Source organism: Pseudopipra pipra, chromosome Z (assembly GCF_036250125.1).
Source record: "Pseudopipra pipra isolate bDixPip1 chromosome Z, bDixPip1.hap1, whole genome shotgun sequence".
Classification (NCBI taxonomy): domain Eukaryota; kingdom Metazoa; phylum Chordata; class Aves; order Passeriformes; family Pipridae; genus Pseudopipra; species Pseudopipra pipra.
The window spans coordinates 2,995,140-3,013,145 of NC_087581.1; the positions used below are offsets into that span (position 1 = coordinate 2,995,140).

Consider the following 18,006-nt stretch of genomic DNA (forward strand, 5'->3'; position numbering starts at 1 on the left):
AGTGGTACGTTTTTACAAATGGCCTTCGGAGTGTCAGTCGTACAGAAACACTGTTGAACACCTGAAAACCTGAAACTTCACTGGAATATACTGCCAGCAATTCATCCCAAATATTTTATACTCAGATCTCTGCGATGCTTGAAAAACAACGTGTTTCTTTTGTGGTTCCCCCCTCCCCCCCACTCAGAAATCATCAGTAGCACTATTCACAGGCCGGATTTTATGTCATCTGCTACAAGAAGAGCAGGGTTTGATTTGCTTTTCCTGGAGTGACGTTACTGCACGAAGGGTCATGACAACTGCAAGACCTTAGGATATGGAGTATTTTTGGTGAAGATATCATCTTCACCATGAGATGGAGTATCTCTGTGAGCCAGAAAGGTGGCTGAGCCAGAAAGCCCGATGAGGTGGCCAGTGCTGTTGGGTGCAAGGTCAACTTCTCCCCTTCTCCCCCTGCAAACCCTAGGAGCCCGTGCAGAAGTGGGACGTGGCTGGTCTGCTGCAGAGCTCTGCTGCTCTGGTCCCTCAACCATCCTATTGGGGGGCAGAGAGAAATGGCAGAGCAGCAGCTTCATGGAATCTTTTATGTTGGAAAAGACCTCTAAGACCACCCACTCCAACCACTCCCCCAGCACTGCCAAGGCCACCACTAAACCATATCCCCACATGCCACTTCCACAGGGCTTTTAAATCCCTCCAGGGATGGGGACTCCAACACTGCATTGGGCAGCTGTGCCAGGGATGGACAGCCTTCTCAGTGAAGAAATTTTTTCCCAATATCCAGCCTAAATCTCCCTGGTGTAACTTGAAGATGTTTTCTCTCACCTTGTTCCTTGGGAGCAGAGCCCAACCCCCCCAGGGTCTCCTGTCAGGGAGCTGCAGAGAGCCAGAAATCCCCCCCAAGCACCAGCAGGAGATTGGGACAGAGCAGCATTTTGCTGTGTTTGATATTGGTGGTCTGAGGGGGACAGTGCAGGGAGGGAGGTCAAGGAGATCACCTCAAACTGGTTCTGCTTTTCATAGACTGAACAGACCCATTTTATTGCACAGGAAAGGGACAGCAGTGACTTTTTTTTGCTGTCCCCTCCTTTGTTAACCCATCACCAGGTTCAAGTATTAAGAAAAATCATGAGATTAACACAAAAATCATGAAAATCATCCCCATCTTATGTTTGGTGGCTGCTAATGCACATTTCTCTCCATGGGGCTCAAGAGGTCCTCCAGGTAGAATTCTTCACCACCTATTTCATACTTGACAAAGGGTACTCTTTATTCCACTTCTCTGCTACTATGAAGCTATCTAAGATGTATCCTATTGCTGTCATAAGGTGGTTTTAGCCATTTATTAGGAGTCCCCTCAGATGCTGAAAGATCCTCTTCATTGCTTTACATCTGATTGCTGTGCCTTCACTTTCACAGATTTTTCTTTACAACTTCTAAGTGATTTCCCCATTGTTTTATTATTCAAGTGTCTTTCCAGACATATGTGCTTTAAAATCATTACAGGCTGGTCTTGGAAAAGGTCCTTCCAACACAGTCCTATCTAATAGAAATTTTGTTCTAATAGAACAAACAAGACATGGTGGAAAAGGTCTCTCCATTCAGAAGGTGGTGTTTGACTTTGTAGCACACAAATCACAGTCTATTGGGGAAACACCTTGTGGTCTTGCCTTAAAGTCTGCCAAGTATCTCTCTTCTTGGGTCTTTATGCCTCACAGGAAGACCTTTGATGTTTCCTCATCTTCAGATAATAAGCTCGGTTGGCTTCTGGGTAGGTGACTTTGGAGAGTGGCATCTTGTAGATGGCAGAGTTGGTCGTGGTTATTAGCAGGAAAGTCAACGCAGACAAGCAAAAAGACCAGGTTCCTGATGGTACCCCAAACTGCAAAGAAAAATAGCAAACCACCTATTCACTATGTCTTTCTTTTATTTGAATAAAACCCAGAGCCAGGCGCTTTGGAATAAGGTTTCTCAAGGAAGTCTAGACCTGGTTCTGCGTTGAGCCTTCCCCTAGGGAGACAGTTTCTTTATGAGATCTTGACACTGTGCATTAGCCTGCAATATCTATCAGCTCTGATGAGAGGGCTGCCTTCTCTTTGTGCATCTACCCTGGTCTTGGAGGGACATGAGGCAGCAGTGAGTGGAGATGAGGCAGGAATGGACACCAGAAGCATTCAGCTTTTCCCTGGGCTGTTGTACTGATTGTCCTTTGGCAATTGAGAAAGGGAATTAAACCCAAATGTAGTATTTCTTTGCACATGTGGAGTGCCCTTTCTCAATCGTATCAGGCACGAAGTATAGAAATGTAAATATCTGAAAGAGAGGAGACCTTATAGCACCTGCCAGTGCCCTCAGGGGCTCCAAGAGAGCTGGAGAGGACCTGCAGTGACAGGACAAGGGGGAATGGTTTCACAATGACAGAGGGCAGGTTTAGATGGGATACTGGGAGGAATTGAGAGTTGAGGGTGGCGAGGCCCTGGCACAGGTTGCCCAGAGAAGCTGTGGCTGCCCCATCCCTGGAAGTGTCCAAGGCCAAATTGGATGGGGCCTGGAGCAACCTGGGATAGTGGAAGGTGTCCTTGCCCATGGCAGGGGGTGGAATGAGATGATCTTTAAGGTCCCTTCCAACCCAAACCATTCTGTTATTCTGTGATCTCATAAGTGTTGAGAGCTGAGCTGTGGAAGTTCATTCAAACTCTGAGGAAGAAAAGTGATAAGTGATGATTCTAAGTGACCTATTCCAATGGGAATCACACCACCCCCCTGGGCAGATAATAACCCCTCTTCCGGACCATTTCTGCCTTTGGCTGAATTCCTCTCCACATCTTGGTGTTTTGCCTGACAAGCCAGGAAAAAATACAGATCAGTGCTCAGATCTCTTGCTAGAAACCAGACCTTAACTGATACATTACTTACCACAGACAACATGCTGGTCACTGCTGCTCCCAGGTAGGCACTGAAGAGTGCTGTGAAAAAGAAAGGTAGTTCCTGGTGAGTTCAGTTGCTCATAGAGTAGGACAGCAAGGACCAACATCTCTCACCCTGCCTTGGGTAGCTCAACCAGTGATCATGACCCTGCCTCAACAGCTCTTTCTGTGTCCCCTCCAGCCTGGAGCCTATGGAAAGGGCGAAACAAACAAACAAACAAACAAAATAACTGGAGTGATGAGAAATGTGCTAAGGAATCAGAGGCTTTTGAAAAATGCACTGGCATGGAAAGTATGTAGCTTGATGGATGGGGTTAAACAGGAAAACAACCCCTCCACCCTCATCTGTCCTGCCTCTGGGGCTTGAAGGTGGGTCAATGAGATACAAAGCTAAATCTTTTTTATATGAGCACTGAATGAACAACAGTTTCACTCCCAGCTCACTCTGATATTGAAATTTCATATGGAATTGCCTTATAAATAATTCTTCAATCATGCTGTGTTACCTAGCTCATGCCTTTGGTATCCTTTCAATAGAATGGGGAATGTGTACTGTCTAACTACAGCTGTGGACTGATCTTGAGCTCCACTTTTCTCAAAGTTTAGGTATGTCCTTCTTCAAAGAAGGAATCTGAGCTGGCATCTGTGATTGGAAAACCCACCATGATTCATCCAGCAACAGAAGAACAAACACAATTAACGTCTCAAAACGAATCGCCCAGTTTCAAAGGCCTTGGTTAATCAATGTCCACTGATCACATCTCTTGTTTTTAAACACAGCTCTTGGCTGAAAATAAAAGGACAGCTTTTATTCTGTCAGGGCACATTTAAAGCCACGGCTCCAACACCTGGCTCCATCATTTGTCAGTCTCACCTAAGTCCATCTGCCTGCCTGGAGGTGCCCATCCGGCTCCATCCACCTCTGCTACAAATGCCTCTTGAGTCACTTCAAAAGGAAGAGTGGCTGAGGTGAGAACACATCGGGTGCTTACCGCAGGCAATTGCCAGCAGATGTGTCTGCCAGGTGAGGGCATAGAACATGCCCCCGATGGCAACGCAGGAGAGGGAGCTGTTGTAGCCCCACAGCCCGGAGTAGATCTGGCTAAACGGTGTTGCCAAACTCAGCCCTGGAAAAAAAAAAAGCCGAAGATGTTGTCATTCCCTGGCCAAAGAGGTGAAAGCAGCGGAGGAATGGCAGGAATCCAGCTCTTCAAGGGTTCTAGCCAGCATATGTGCGTGGAGTTTCTATTTGCGGTCGTGTTGTTCCAGTCTAACGCCAAAGCCGCTTTAATCTGATGAATTCATGGCAGAATTTCCCTGAGCTGAATTTGGTGATCTGATTTCAACAGCGGACATATGAGCCCGTGTGTGAGCCTTAAATGCATCCCTGGGGCCCACACATTCACACTGATGGCTATGACTTTTATTAGTCTGCTCCTAAACCCACCAGAATATATCCAGAAATTAAGTATTTCATGGTAAAAGTTCATCTCGGCCCAACACACACTTCTGAAGATTTTCACCATCATAAAACAAGGTAAGAGAATGGGGAAGTCAATCAAAAGAATTCTTAAAGCAGAAGTCTATGTGTGTTTTGTTTTCAAGCAGTTGTTCTCCAGTGGAAGAAAAACTCATGACTGTAAGTGCTCTACTTATTGCAGTTCCTCTTTTGTTCTCTATGCTTTTATACAAATCTGTGACATAATTCAAATCCTTACCTGCCAGCATCCCCACTGCTGAGCCAATCACTGCGTGCAGACAAATGAGTGGGGAAGAGATAAATAAAGCCACCAGGAAGATTCCCCCAGTCCAGGGATTGTCACAACCATAAACCTGACCCACACCGACTGGAATGGATTGCAGGAGCTGTAAGAATTTAAAAAAACTCACAAAATCAACAAAAAAACCCCAAACAACCCAAGACAATTTGTTATTTATTATCAGCATTGTAACTTTTTGGTTTTTAACCTATTTTTCTTGGCCAGCTTCGTGTTTGGCATTTGCTGGATGCAGTCTGTCTTTCTAAGTGGAGCATTTGGATGCCTCTTGGGAGACAGCAGGGCATTTCCACAGGGTTGCCCCTTCAATGGAAATGAGTCATGACTTGTTCCCTAGCCATGAGCTCCTCTGCCAGATTTTTGGTCTAATATCAAACATAAATATTTTGTGAAAAGGTTTACTCATTGTATTTGCACCTGCTGCTGACTTGGCCATGTTTACATACCCATATGAACCATGACAAGGAGCCCAGGGCATGGAAGTGCTCAGGTAGATGATGCCTTTGAGAGGACATTCCCCTCCGACTGGGCAGATCCAAGGGTGATATGGCCAATAATGGCTTGGTCAGAATTATGAGACTTTAACTCAGGAAAGGCTTTATTCTCAATTTAGTTATATACCTGAAACTCTCTTGGGATTCACGAGGAATGTGAATGGAGTTGCTGAGTTGGTGGGACAGGGACCCACAAGCTTGGTCACAGCTTAAAGATGGTTTTGAGGCACTTTTCCATTTATGATCCCCATAAAATTATGCACCATGGTAAGTGTTCTGAAATGTCACTTTCGGGTTGATATTTAGTGTCAATTAACTTCCCTTTTCTTAATCACTCCCTGGAAATCCCTCAAAATAGTCTGCTGAGCCTTGGGGAAAAGCAGTTACTCTCATATCTATATGGTTTATGGTGTTATACTATAAAATGTTTCTTTGGGAAGTTCTGACTTGAATATAAATTAAAAATATTTGAATGTGTGCCTGCACCCATTTGTAACTATTCTACCATAGTAATATCTGCTTGCTCATGTCTAATTAGGAAAATGCAATTTTATAAGCACTCTGTGTGAAAAACCCAAATTACCCTGTGAGTTAACTGGAAGTCTCAGCACACCCTTAGCTATGTGGAGGTGATCAGTTACCACAGAAAAGGGGAATTAGATTCTAGAGACTCTTTGAAGATTCAGATCCAACTGCAAATGGAAGATAACAACAAGATTTGTGTTTTTCAGCTATCAAAACGTTCATTCCTAGAGTAAACATTTACATCTTGGATAACAAGCCATTCTATGAACCAAATTTTGTATTGCCAGGCCGTACTGCAGTAACAAGGGAGGTGGACCTGCTGGGATGAGTCCAGAGTGACAAAGATGCTCTGAGGGCTGGAGCCCCTCTGCTCTGGAGCCAGGCTGGGAGAGCTGGGGGTGTTCACCTGGAGAAGAGAAGGCTCCAGGGAGACCTGAGAGCCCCTTCCAGTGCCTAAAGGGGCTCCAGGAGAGCTGAAGAGGGACTCGGGACAAGGGATGGAGGGACAGGACAAGGGTGACTGTCTTCCCACTGCCAGAGGGCAGAGTTAGATGGGATACTGGGAAGGAGCCCTTGGTTTTAAGGGTGGTGAGGCCCTGGCCCAGGTTACCCATGGAAGCTGTGGCTGCCTCAGCCCTGGAAGTGTCCAAGGCCAGGTTGGACGGGACTTGGAGCAACCTGGGATAGTGGAAGGTGTGTCTGCCCATGGCAGGAGGGTGGAACGAGATGGTGTTTAAGGTCCCTTCCAACCCAAACCATTCTGGGATCCTATAAAGGAATATAATATATTTCTGTAGTGTTTTTATTTGTAAGTGAAGAAGACTGTTATCTTTAAGACAACCTACCACTGTGATTTCAGCATCTGTCCAGGTGATGTTTGGTGTTGCTGTTGCAGGCTGAATGACAGTTGTAGGGAAGAAGAGGTTGTGTGGTCCTGATGCAGCCAGATAGAGGGTCAAGGCCAAGTTGAAAGGCAAGGTGAGAACAGGCAGGTCCCACTTACAGAAGACTGAAGCTAAAGCACTGGTGAAAATGGGGCTGAAAGAAGAATAAAATGGTCTCACTTAGAAGCTGGTCAGCTAGGCAAAAAAACTACCAGAGCCAAAACCAACCATAAACCCCACTGCAGTCTATTTTTTTTAAGCTATTTAATTCCTCAGTCTTTCTGATCAAATCAGACACATGACAGGGTCACTGCATAAATATCCTGCCCTTTCCAAGGCAGTTATAAATGTCTAGATTCCTGTCGGGTTATACAATATATATGGTGAATTTGATGAGCATGAAGGAGACAGGATCCAGTGATTTAATAGAGGTATTCCCCAGCTCAGTCTCAGTGTTCAGCTTTTTTCCTTCCAGCACTTGAACTGGACCGAATACAGGACACCTTTGCCAGTCTGAGTGAACTGTGAACGTGGCTGTGTGCCCTTGCTCAAGCTTGTGGATCAGAAGTAAAAGGTGACATCAAAGTGACTATAAGACTACATGAACTTCAGGCAGACAAATTATATGCGTGGTTTTAGCAATCTGTAACTAGACATTTTGGGGTCAAAGGCCAGCTTTCAAAATTTTTTGCTGTCTCATTACCTAGCGGATTATTTTGTCATATATATGAGTGAAGTATTATTAGTTGTTTGTTTTGATTAGCGTCAACCATCATGCCTTGGGACCACTGAACAGCTTCTGTGCCTGGAGAAGTAAATTTTCATGACATTTTTATTTGGTGGCTTAAATAGATGGGACACTTGTGGTTGATGACAATGGGGAATGGCAAAAATAATGATGCTCTTGAAACAAAAATGAATTGATTCATCACAGCAATATGACTCCCATTTAGGGTACTGAATTACGTGTGATCAGCCATTGATTTCCTTCTCCCCACTGGGCTTATTTGTGATTATGTGGGTGTTTTTATTTGTTTCTGGATTACATTTGAGTTCAAAAGTGCAAATAATGGCACGGATTTAGCAGTATGTTAGTCGTATTTCCTTTCATTGGGCTCTGCGTAGAAATACAACAGCTCAGTCTCAGTGTGGAGACTCATGGGTTGGAAAAAGAAGGGTAGGGGCCATCTGACTTACCAGGTCATGGACAGCAGTGCAATGGGCAGCAGGAGCCACCAGTAGTAGTCTCCCTTAGCAGAGAAGATGGCCACAAGTGATCCCACCAGGATCCCATTGTATCCATACAGGCCGGCTGCTATGGCTGACCTGTGGAAAGGGAAAAACTAACCTTGAAATCTTCTCACCTGAGAAGGCTTTGCTTGCATCACCCCCCTCCCTCCCCAAGCAGTTGTGACTCTGTGTGGTGAAGACCTGCCCAGACTCATCCACTGACATTCAGTTTTGCACATTTCAATCCCAGGTGCCCTCAGCCACTTCAGTAGGTATGTCCACTGTCCCTTTGTAACAGGTGGGAAGATCTGTCTGGTCCTGCTTGACCAGACACATGGCCAGTGAAGGCTGGATCATGCAATCATAGCAGGTTTGGGGTGGAAGGAACCTTAAAGATCATCTAGTTCCACCCCCTGCCAAGGACAGGGACACCTTCCACTAAGTTCAGGCTTCTCATCCATATAATGTGTTTAACACGTAAGTCAGCACTGAAGGGACCACTTGCTTTTGAGGGGGAAAAGGATGGACTTACCTGTCCTGACCCAGAATAAGTGCTGTTAAGGTTGAGACAACTGTTCCCAAACACGCTGTGAGTGCCCACCAAGGGTTCTGCAGCACAAAGGCAGCAAGGACAATCAGCCCACTGAGGGGATTGTTGACAAACATCACCTGGGATATCCCACGCAGCACCCAGTCAATAAACTGGATCATGAGAGGTTTATCTGGAAGACATCAAATTAAATAATAAAACAAGCCCCCTAAGGTACACAGATGGTGCTGATTCCGGGATGTATTTTTGAAACTCAGGAAGAGTTCTGGCGGTGGGACTTGGCAGCACAACTGAAGCAATGAATCAACAAGACTGCAAAACCTGACTGGGATTTATTATGGTCTATACTGCAGCCTTACAGCTGGAAAACTGAGATGAACAGCATGGTTGCCAGAACCCCGTGTTATAAACTACCCTGGACCGGATTCATATGAACCAGCTAATTTATGATGTCTGTGGCTCAGATGGCAAATCGTATGAATATCCCACTGCTGATTTATTGTGGGGACCAAACGCACCTACCTATGTGTAATTTAACTTCACAGTGGCAATAGGCTTGACAGAAACTGCTCAGCTGAAAGGACATGGAGTGTTATGAAGAATGGCAGAGCACAGAATAACCATCTGGGGCTATGTTCTGTGGGACTAAATTCCGTTTGTACATGGCTTGTTGGGAGGTAAATGTCATCTCAGACATCCTCAAGATTTAAGCAGTATGTGAATCTCTGAACAAAGCTGATTTTTTCCACCTACAAAACAGATATAAATCAGGCTAAATGTAGTTTCTGTACTACTCTGACCTGAGTCACATAGCTGAGAAGTTAGTTATTACTCCTTTGATGTACTTTTTATTTGGAATCCCCTAATTACTCATGATGAAGGAGCTTTACCTTTTAGCCAGGCTCCAAATTCCTTCATGTCTCCAGTGATGTACCCAACAGCTTTGCAGACTCTCTTTCCTCCTTTGCTCAGTGGATTCTGCTTCACTGGCTTTCTTTCCCCCATGGTGTCTATCTTGACATCAACAATGTTTTCCATGTTATTGTTCTGGCCCTTTGGTAAAATCTAAGGCAAAAAGAAAACAAAACAGTTTGTTGTAATGCCTCTCACTAGTTCCTGTTTATTCTCTCTACCACATATTATTGCTCACTTTGTGCTATTTAGGGGCCAGAAAGAGGAAAATCCTTATTCTGAAGATACCTGATTCTGGTGTCTCCATGAACTTATGCTCTGCCCTTCCAGAATTCCACGCAGTCATAGATTTGAACACCACAAGGAATGACTGACCCTTTTGTCATGGTGTTTTACCCGATTTTGAAACCCTTCTCAGCTATACCAGGTGTTCTAGAAATCAAGCAGCTCTTGATTTAAAGGGTCGTTTCAAAAAGAGCAAGACAGCATTAGAGGACACTGGCTTCACAGAGGTTGAAGTCTGCCTCAAGATTCAGCTTGATAGAGCTATCCACCCCATATAAGAAGGTGTTTTAATTATTAAGTTTCCTCTGCCGCGTAATTTGTATTTCCAGTTTCAATTTGTCCATCAGCCATCAATAACAGGCACCTAAAGCTGGGTTTATAGTCTCTGGGATCAGTTCAGCCTTCCTCACGAGCACAGGCTTAGCCTGAGGGATGTTCATGGTGCCTTATTTCATTACTCACACGCATTCATACATTTCTTTTCTCAAAAGAGCTACACTTTCAGCTGCCCATCTTTAGAAACACCCAGCACTGATTCAAGAGCCTAAAGGCCAAATTCACAGTGCTTGATTTCCACTCTACCTCAGTCATGTTGCTTTGTTTTCTGCCAAGACAAGATAGGGGACCACATGTTGGAAGCTGCAGTAAGAAGCCCTAAGGGACTAATGAAAAGACACCTATTAAATTTAGCAGGTACTATAAAAAGATTTAAATAAGGTAGGGGGACTGTTATAGGTAAAAAAAAGATGTTTAGGCCTAAATAAGGTGTTTTGGGTATCCACGCAGGGCTGGCAGAGATGGGGTCCCCTATGGGACACAGTCCTTTTGGATAAGGAGCTGTTGGAAAACCCTTTGGCACCTCATACAGTTCTAGACAGGCTTATTCAGGCTGTAAGTCTCTGGATCAGAGATTTATACCTAACTGTAAACACTGGATTTTAAGAACAGTGTCCTATAGCCAAATTGTTATTTGTCTAAGGGCCAATTCTCAATATGAAGCCAGCAAACTAAGAGCAGCCAAACCTTTCCCTGGAGCATACTCTGTTTCCTGAAGAGTAGGACTAATTCTTGGTAATTACCAAGGCAAAGAAAACACAAGACAAGGTGTGTTGTTGAGTGAATACAGAACTAGACCTGCTTCAGGTCTCACTGGTGAGTACTGGCTTGTGCAAAAAGCAATGAATTTAGGGAGGGGGTTGATAGTCTAAATAGGATGACAGAAACACATAAATATTGAGTTAGTCCTTGACTCACTTGAAACTTCAGTAAAAGCCTTCCTAGTAGCTCAGGTAGAGAATCCAAACTTCAGAAACACAGGTGCTGGGCAACTAAGCTTAAGCAGCCTCACCCCTGGGCATTACACTTCCAGACCCAGACTTGTGGTTAAGCAGCTCCGAGTCTGTGTAGGGGAATGGGTTGTTAATGCACATCCTGGCCAGTTTCTTACTGTGTGCTACAGGAGGACTGGTGGTCACCTTTCAGGATGTAGTAAATATCTGCACAAATGGGAAACAGACATTTTGTGCTTTCCAGAAGAGCCCAACTAATATAAGGACAGGTTCCATATGAGAGGCTGATTACAGGACTGGTATGCAGAAGAGTGTTGAATTTGACTTTGTGGAGGACACAAAGGCAAGGACCTTAAATAAAAAGGTTAAGGAAGAAAAGGAGAAAAAAAATGTTTCTAGGGATGGTGTCTTGGTGCTGGAAGGCTTTTTCCTGGCTCACTTATAATTCATTACCTTGATTCATTAACCTTCGCTTTTCTCATTTTTTATTCTGAAATAATGGAATAAGTGAATTGGATGCACTTTCAGTTAAATCAAAATTTCCAGCCAAGATAAATGCTCCTCATTTGATGAAAGTGCATTTACATTTTCCATTTAAAGAATCTTCCTCTTTAGTTAGGCTTTCCCAGTTGCTCACCTGCAAAGCCAAGTGCTGTTGCAATGCAGAGTGATGCTGTGTGACCCACGCCCAAGGTGTTTCCCTGCATGCTGAGTGAGGACCTGGAGCAGGGTGCTGCATTGTGGGGTGCAATGTGCATGTGAAGAAGTAGTGGAGTCACTGACCCACTTGCACAGTGGAGAAAAAAAAAATGGATCAAGTTGAGGGCCCTAATTTGTCAAAAACTGATGTATTGCTTTGCCGTATAAAGGCAGTTAAGTGCATACTGCAAGACTGAGCCAGCAGAACTCCTTTGCTCTGGGTTCCCATGGGCAGGAATGAAGTCAGCTCAACGCACTTGGCATGGCAAAAACACCAGGTGACCCAGTGAGTCACTTCCACTAAGCTGTTTCAAACTTCAGCCCCGATGGAGGCTGTGACAGTACTCTGCACATCTGTCCTTCAGGAATATCCAAAGTCTCAGGGACTGTGGGGTGATCACAGTTACCTTCTGGCCAGCAGTGCTGGTCAAACTCATGTTCATTATGTCACAGAATCATAGAGTATTTTGAGTTGAAAGGGACCTTTAATGGTTATCTAGTCCAGCCCCTGGACAGTCCCAGTCTATCATGGGTTGATTGTCTATGGAGAGGGATCAGGTTTCTCCTTTCCTATCTGTTCAGCAGTGCATGTAGTGACAGGACAAGTGTGAATGGCTTCCCACTGCCAGAGGGCAGGGTTAGATGGGATATAGGGAAGAAATTCTTCCCTGTGAGGGTGGTGAGGCTCTGGCACAGGTTGCCCAGAGAAGCTGTGGCTGCCCCATCCCTGGAAGTGTCTAAAGCCAGGCTGGACAGGGCTTGGAGCAACCTGGGCTAGTGGGAGGTGTCCCTGCCCACGGCAGGAGGTGGAATGAGATGATCTTTAAGGCCCCTTCCAACCCAAACCATTCCCTGATTATAGAAGGTGTCCCTGCCCATGGCAAGGTGGGTTGAGATTACATGATCTTTAAGGTCCATTCCAAACTCCTCAACATTGTCTGATTCTATGATTATATATATGCTAAGGGAGAATAAAATCACTATGGAACAATTTCCTCAGCTGCAGAGCAGCCTGGTGGGTAATGGGTAGGGCAGGAGGACCTCTGTTTTCTGACGGGGTCTTCATGGAACTGCAAAGACCCAGATCCAGCCCCACTGGCTTTGTGGCCTTCCTGAATCACATTCCAGGTGCTGCCTGGGGGCTGCCTCCTGTGTGAGGGTGTTTGGCTGTCACCACCACCTTGAGGCTTGTCCCATCTGTTCAGAAACACAGACCATGGAGGACTTGGACTATTTCTACTTAGTTGTCCAAAGAAAATATAAAGATGTGGTGAATCACCTCGAAACTGGAACCAGCATAGAATTTTTCATGCATTTTTAATAATTTTTGACACTTTACAAAGCAGTACCTGCCATGTAAGCTCAGATTAATGATTTCTTAACACTTTACCTTGTTCTAGGGCGTGGGTGATAGCAGGTATTTTAGAAAGGAGAGACTACAAAAGGTGTCTTCTCTCAGAATTATGGAGATGTCCAGAGAATTTTAAGACAGTAATGCCTGAATATTAGTTCAAACTCAAGTGTGCATGTTCTGATGGGGATTGCATGAAGGCCAGTCTGCAGCAGGTCTTTTGAAGACCTGCCATTGAAGTTATGATAACATGTGGTTTTCACTCAAAGTGCCTTTTTTTTTTCTTAGTGTACAAAGGAAGGAAATAGAAATAATTACAAAAGGATCCCAGAGAAGCTGGGAACAAACTGCTTGGCTCCTGCAGGGAGGTGAGTTTACTAATTTTTTTTTTATTATTCCTGATTTCTATTAGTTTGGGAAAGTGTGTTTTTTTTTTTTTTTTTTTTTTTTTTTTTTTTTTTTTTTATGTCAGAGTCTTAACTGAAGACCAAGTCCTGTCCTCAGACAGGTCAAAGCACACTGCCTCATCTTACATAAGCTCTGGAAAGGTGCTGCAGCCATGCAGTGAGGGCTCCCAGTACTGGTGTGTAACTGGTGAGATACAGGAGCAGCAGCAGGACCCAGGCAGAGCCAGTCTGAATGTAATTTTCATCCCAGCGGTGCAAGGACTGATTTGTGCTCTGCTGTGAGTGCAGAGGGACTATTTAAAACTATTTTTTTTCCCATGGGAAGAGAGAGCTTCCCGTGAAACAAAACAGAAGACAAAAAGAAAGATGTTCCCCTTTTATGCAGATGAAATCATCACAGGGCCGAGTCGCTAATCTGTTGGGGTTTTTTTTAACCATCTTTTCAGAGTTAATAAATGTCCTGCAGCCAAAGTACTGATGTTGTGCAACTCTGTGTCTCCCTAAATCAATTTTCCTTCCACTTGCGTACACTTCCTCCATGCCACACCCACGGCATCCCAGTAATGCCTCGTTAAAGCTGCCGCCGAGCAGGCTCCGTGCTGGAGCTGCACTCCCGCAGCGTCAGGGCCCGCAAACACTCCTTTATTCACCTGCTGAAGTGGAGACAAGCCCTGTCACTCACCCGTTATGTGTTATGCATGGTAAGAGCGGTGTGGTGCTTGCAGCTGGGAGAGGAATAGAGTCTTTAATTTGGCTGATTAACACTCCCAAGCACTTCCAAGCTGGTGCTTTCCTCTGCAAATGCGGCAAAGGTTACCCAGTACTTTCTCTTCTTTCTGGAATTTTCCCCTCTCCCTGCCAAAATTCGTGTTTCTCTGTAAATCGAGAGGGTTTAAATTGCCGTGAGGTATTTGTTTGTCCAAGGACCTGCTACCGCACAATTGTGGCCATTGTATCTCTCGCATTCTCTGAATTGTTGCTGTGAAGTCTGCGGGCAGCCAGCTCTGTGTGCAGCCTGTTTTTAGAGGAATTCCTGCATCCAAGTACAATAGGAGGAAATGGCCATATTCTCAGCAACTCTAGTTCCAGCACAGGCTGTGTACTGTTTCCAGTAAAGCTGGATTAGTGTTGTGTTATGCATAGGAGCACAAGCATGCACAAGCACACTCCTCCAAACAGAGAGACTGTAATGCACTTGACCCTCACTGGGAAAAAAAATACCTTCAGGTTCTCCTGTAGAAGGTATATTTCAAAGTATTAGTTCAAAAGAAAGCTTATCCTTGAGATTCAAATATTCATTAAGCCCATCTGCAATTCAGTTTTCAGGGATCAGTCTCTCGGGGACAGAGGAATACAGAGACACCATCACATTAACTGTGTATAATTACTATCTGGGCATTTTTCATTTTGCAGAACAGAAAGGCAGTAAAAGATGTTAAAGAGTTCCAGTTATTTTATTTTTCTTTCCTTTTCTCTTTTTCCTCAAAGGTTCATCCAGCTGGGCTAAGCAGTACTAATAAATCCTCACCCTGCTAGAAGCTTCTCAATAATTGATATTCTTGTGACATTCCCTAATGTCTCTGCTCCTCCTGAGCCTTAGCAGTTCTCCTTCAGCAGGGCTGATCAAATGCTGTTTGTCAGGTGTTTTGAGGGAGAGGAAGGACCCAGGTAAGTCAGTAACAGGGTGCATGTTTACTGCTGTGCATTAAAAGGAATGAACAGAGTGCTCTTACCTCTCTGATGAGCTCAGGGGTAGCTGTTGCTTTGCTGAATAGGAAAGAAGGAAAGTAGGGAAAAAGAAAATGTCTCACCAGCTTATATAGGCTAGCGTGGCTCCTGTCCTGACATTACTAATTAGTTTGTTTCTCCTCCCACTTGGTGAGCTCCAAGCAAATGTTAAGAAGGTTCCCCTTTGAATTCTCCACCTTTCCTTTTGCTCTGTCCTGGGTCTCTTGCCAACAGCCTCTTCCTCATTGCTTTTTTTTTTTTTTTGCTTTGTATTTTTTTTTGTTGTTGTTAATTCTCCTTTAACTCAGTTCTTTCTCCTCTCTACCTGAAGGACTGAAGGCTTTAAACTGGACTGTCAGTGAACCTGAGCTCAACCTCCCCAGCATTAATTCTCCTTATCCAACACAACTCAACATCCTTCCCTCTCAAAACTCCGACCTGGAAATGTGCCTCACAGCACATTTTGTGTTCAGCAACCTGTCAAAGTTTTCCTAATTCTGGGCAGTTTTCAGAAGCACAATTCTGTTAACACAGTGCAGTGAAAGACCTGGTGACCTTCCATTGTTTAATTTTTTTTAATTAACTAGATGAGAAAATCAATTTTTTTTTTTTAACCTGCCCTTCCTTGCTCACTGGAGGAATCTGGAATATCAGAAGTGTGGCATATTGAAGAGGTTTATAAGGCTGTGAAAGTGTTGTGAAAGGCAGAGAAGAGGCTGGAGAGGGAAGTATTGAGAGAGTGAGTTATAGGAGAAAGGGCAGAGAAGAAGCTACTGAACTTAAGAAACCTGTTGGGCTAATTTAAGCCATGGTATAATTCACTTTAAGACTCTTTTACAGTGATGAGTTAGAGAGGCAACCCTGAAAATTCACCTGGGTGCAAGAGAGAATGGTTTATTGTTGAACCAGAACCCATCTAGCTTTGTGACTTTGTTTCCTCCAGCTCCATGGAAAAAGCCTCAGCATCCCCATGATATTATTCTCACCATGACCATTCCCGGAGTCCATCCCTTTTGATGGAGATGTTTTTAACAGCCAAGTGGACTTTTTTCTCCCCTAAGAGGGGGGCATCTGACATAAGTTGTCAGCGTTGCTGCATGAGCAAGGCTTCCTCTGATCAGACAAACACTAACCCTTGTGAATGAGCCAGACACTGTCATCCCCTGGCTGTGCACCCAGCAGTACATATTATGTGAAATTTTGCAGGGGAAGCTGCATCACTCCAGTGCAGTAAAATTTTTCCCCTTTACTGTTAAAGTTTTCCTTGGGCTGCCTTTGCTCTCTTGCTGGTAGAATGAATCCTTACATCTGAAAAGAAGGGAAATTCACTGGGTGATTTGGATGGGAGACCCTCATAGGGAGACTGTTCGTATTGAGTTTTAGGCTTCACATATCTCCTGTTTCAGGGATGCTGAGGCCTGGCTTCCAGTTATTTGAAACAACTTTTTTTCTGCTCTTTGTCAATGAGTGCAGCACAGGGGACTGGCAGAACCTGTTGCTGTGCTGCCTCCATCTGCAGAGCTATGTTGTGGTACTTTTCTCCAGGGAGTCACAGAATCATAGAATGATTTGGACTGGAAGGGGCCTTAAAGCTCATCCTGTTACAACTTCCCTGCCATGGCGGGAGTGTACAACCTTCCACTAGACCAGGTTGCTCCAAACAACTTTTCACCAGACCAGGTTGCTCCAAACCCTGTCCAGCCTGGCCCTGGACACTTCCAGGGATGGGACAAGCCACAGTTTCTCTGGGCAACCTGTGCCAGGGCCTTGTCCTGTCACCACGTGTCCTTGTGCAAAGGAACCAGATTTAGGACTGCTCTGTCTGATTCTGGAGCCTTAATGAGGTATTTGACAGGCTGCAGTGACACACAGAAAAGCAACTGGCTGGCAGGTCAGTGATGGATATCTTGGAGCGATGCATTGTTCAGATTATCAGAGCTGGTTAATAAGTAACAGGATCACAGTCTGCTGATTCCTGCGTGGGAATGAGGTCCCTGGCATCAACCTGCCCTGTGAGATAGAGGCAGAGCAGTGGAGATCTCCACTGCCATGTGATGGGCTCACTGGATCCCAGGTTCAGCTGGCTGTTGGAGGGTTTTATTAATGTACTAACTGCCTCAGAGAATCCCTAAATTTCCAGAAATTTACCTTCTGGAAAGGTCCAGCTGAGATCCCATCTTGAGTGCTGGAGTCAGGTGCAGGAATGCCTGCCTGAGGCTGTGTGCCTTAGGCAGGAAAAGCACTCCTGGTTGCCTGAGGACTGATTCCCTATATGATGAATGTAGAAAGGTGGCATTGACATAAAACCTCCCATTTATAACTCAATCCATGCCAATTCAGGTGCTCATCACTAACCTACAGTGCTGGACACTCAAGGATGTAGTATCTACTGCCATTTGGACTTTGTGATTCAAAGATGAAAGGCCAAACCAGCAGTGGCAATTCTTTGCCCAAAGGATCAAGATGTGCCAAGTGCCTGTTATGTAGCTCTCAGGTGTCACCTGCCTAGGAGTGGGTCACCAGCTCTGGGTGACCATGTAATTAATGAATGGTGTGCAGGCTGATCTTTCAGGTAACACTTACAGGTGAGTAGTGAGTTGCCTCTTGATTTTAGGCATCATTGTGAAGACCACTTGGTGCTGAGGACAAGGCAGCTGGTGTTGGTGTCTGACAGCAAAGTTCTGTGTGGTTTAGGACATCTGAACCTGTGACTTACCCTACCAGCTCTCTGCTGGCAAAACTGGTTGATGTGTTTCTTCTGCACTCTGTGCTCTGTGGGAAGGTGGCTCCGAGAACACACCTTGGACCAAGCCCAACACTTGACATGGTCAGAACAGGGGTTGGTGGTTGGATCTCAACCAGACAGAGCACCTGAAAAATGCCTGAATGATCCCTGACTGGTTTAGCTCGCCAGGCAGGAGCTGTCTGGTTGCATTAGCTGGGTACA

The 18,006-nt window shown here is 44.9% G+C and overlaps 1 protein-coding gene across 1 annotated transcript; it reads right to left on the reverse strand.

The window, feature by feature from the left end:
- Positions 1-1,008: 1,008 nt before the first annotated feature.
- On the reverse strand, positions 1,009-15,167 carry SLC14A1 (solute carrier family 14 member 1 (Kidd blood group)). Its single transcript, XM_064640955.1, has 9 exons — positions 15,065-15,167; positions 9,279-9,453; positions 8,371-8,560; positions 7,806-7,934; positions 6,570-6,762; positions 4,646-4,793; positions 3,920-4,054; positions 2,917-2,966; positions 1,009-1,882 (listed from the first exon to the last, which is right to left on the reverse strand). Exons 2-9 carry the CDS (start codon positions 9,424-9,426, stop codon positions 1,706-1,708), a joined length of 1,170 nt encoding a protein of 389 aa, XP_064497025.1. The 5' UTR covers positions 9,427-9,453; positions 15,065-15,167; the 3' UTR covers positions 1,009-1,705.
- Positions 15,168-18,006: the final 2,839 nt, after the last annotated feature.

Coding starts and splice junctions, on each gene's coding strand:
- SLC14A1 (XM_064640955.1), bottom strand. CDS start 9,426: ATGGAAAACATTGTTGATGTCAAGATAGACACCATGGGGGAAAGAAAG. Junction 6,763..7,805: donor GCACTGCTGTCCATGACCTG/GTAAGTCAGATG, acceptor TTCTTCTTTCAG/CCCCATTTTCACCAGTGCTT. Junction 2,967..3,919: donor TCTGCTGGCAATTGCCTGCG/GTAAGCACCCGA, acceptor TCTTTTTCACAG/CACTCTTCAGTGCCTACCTG.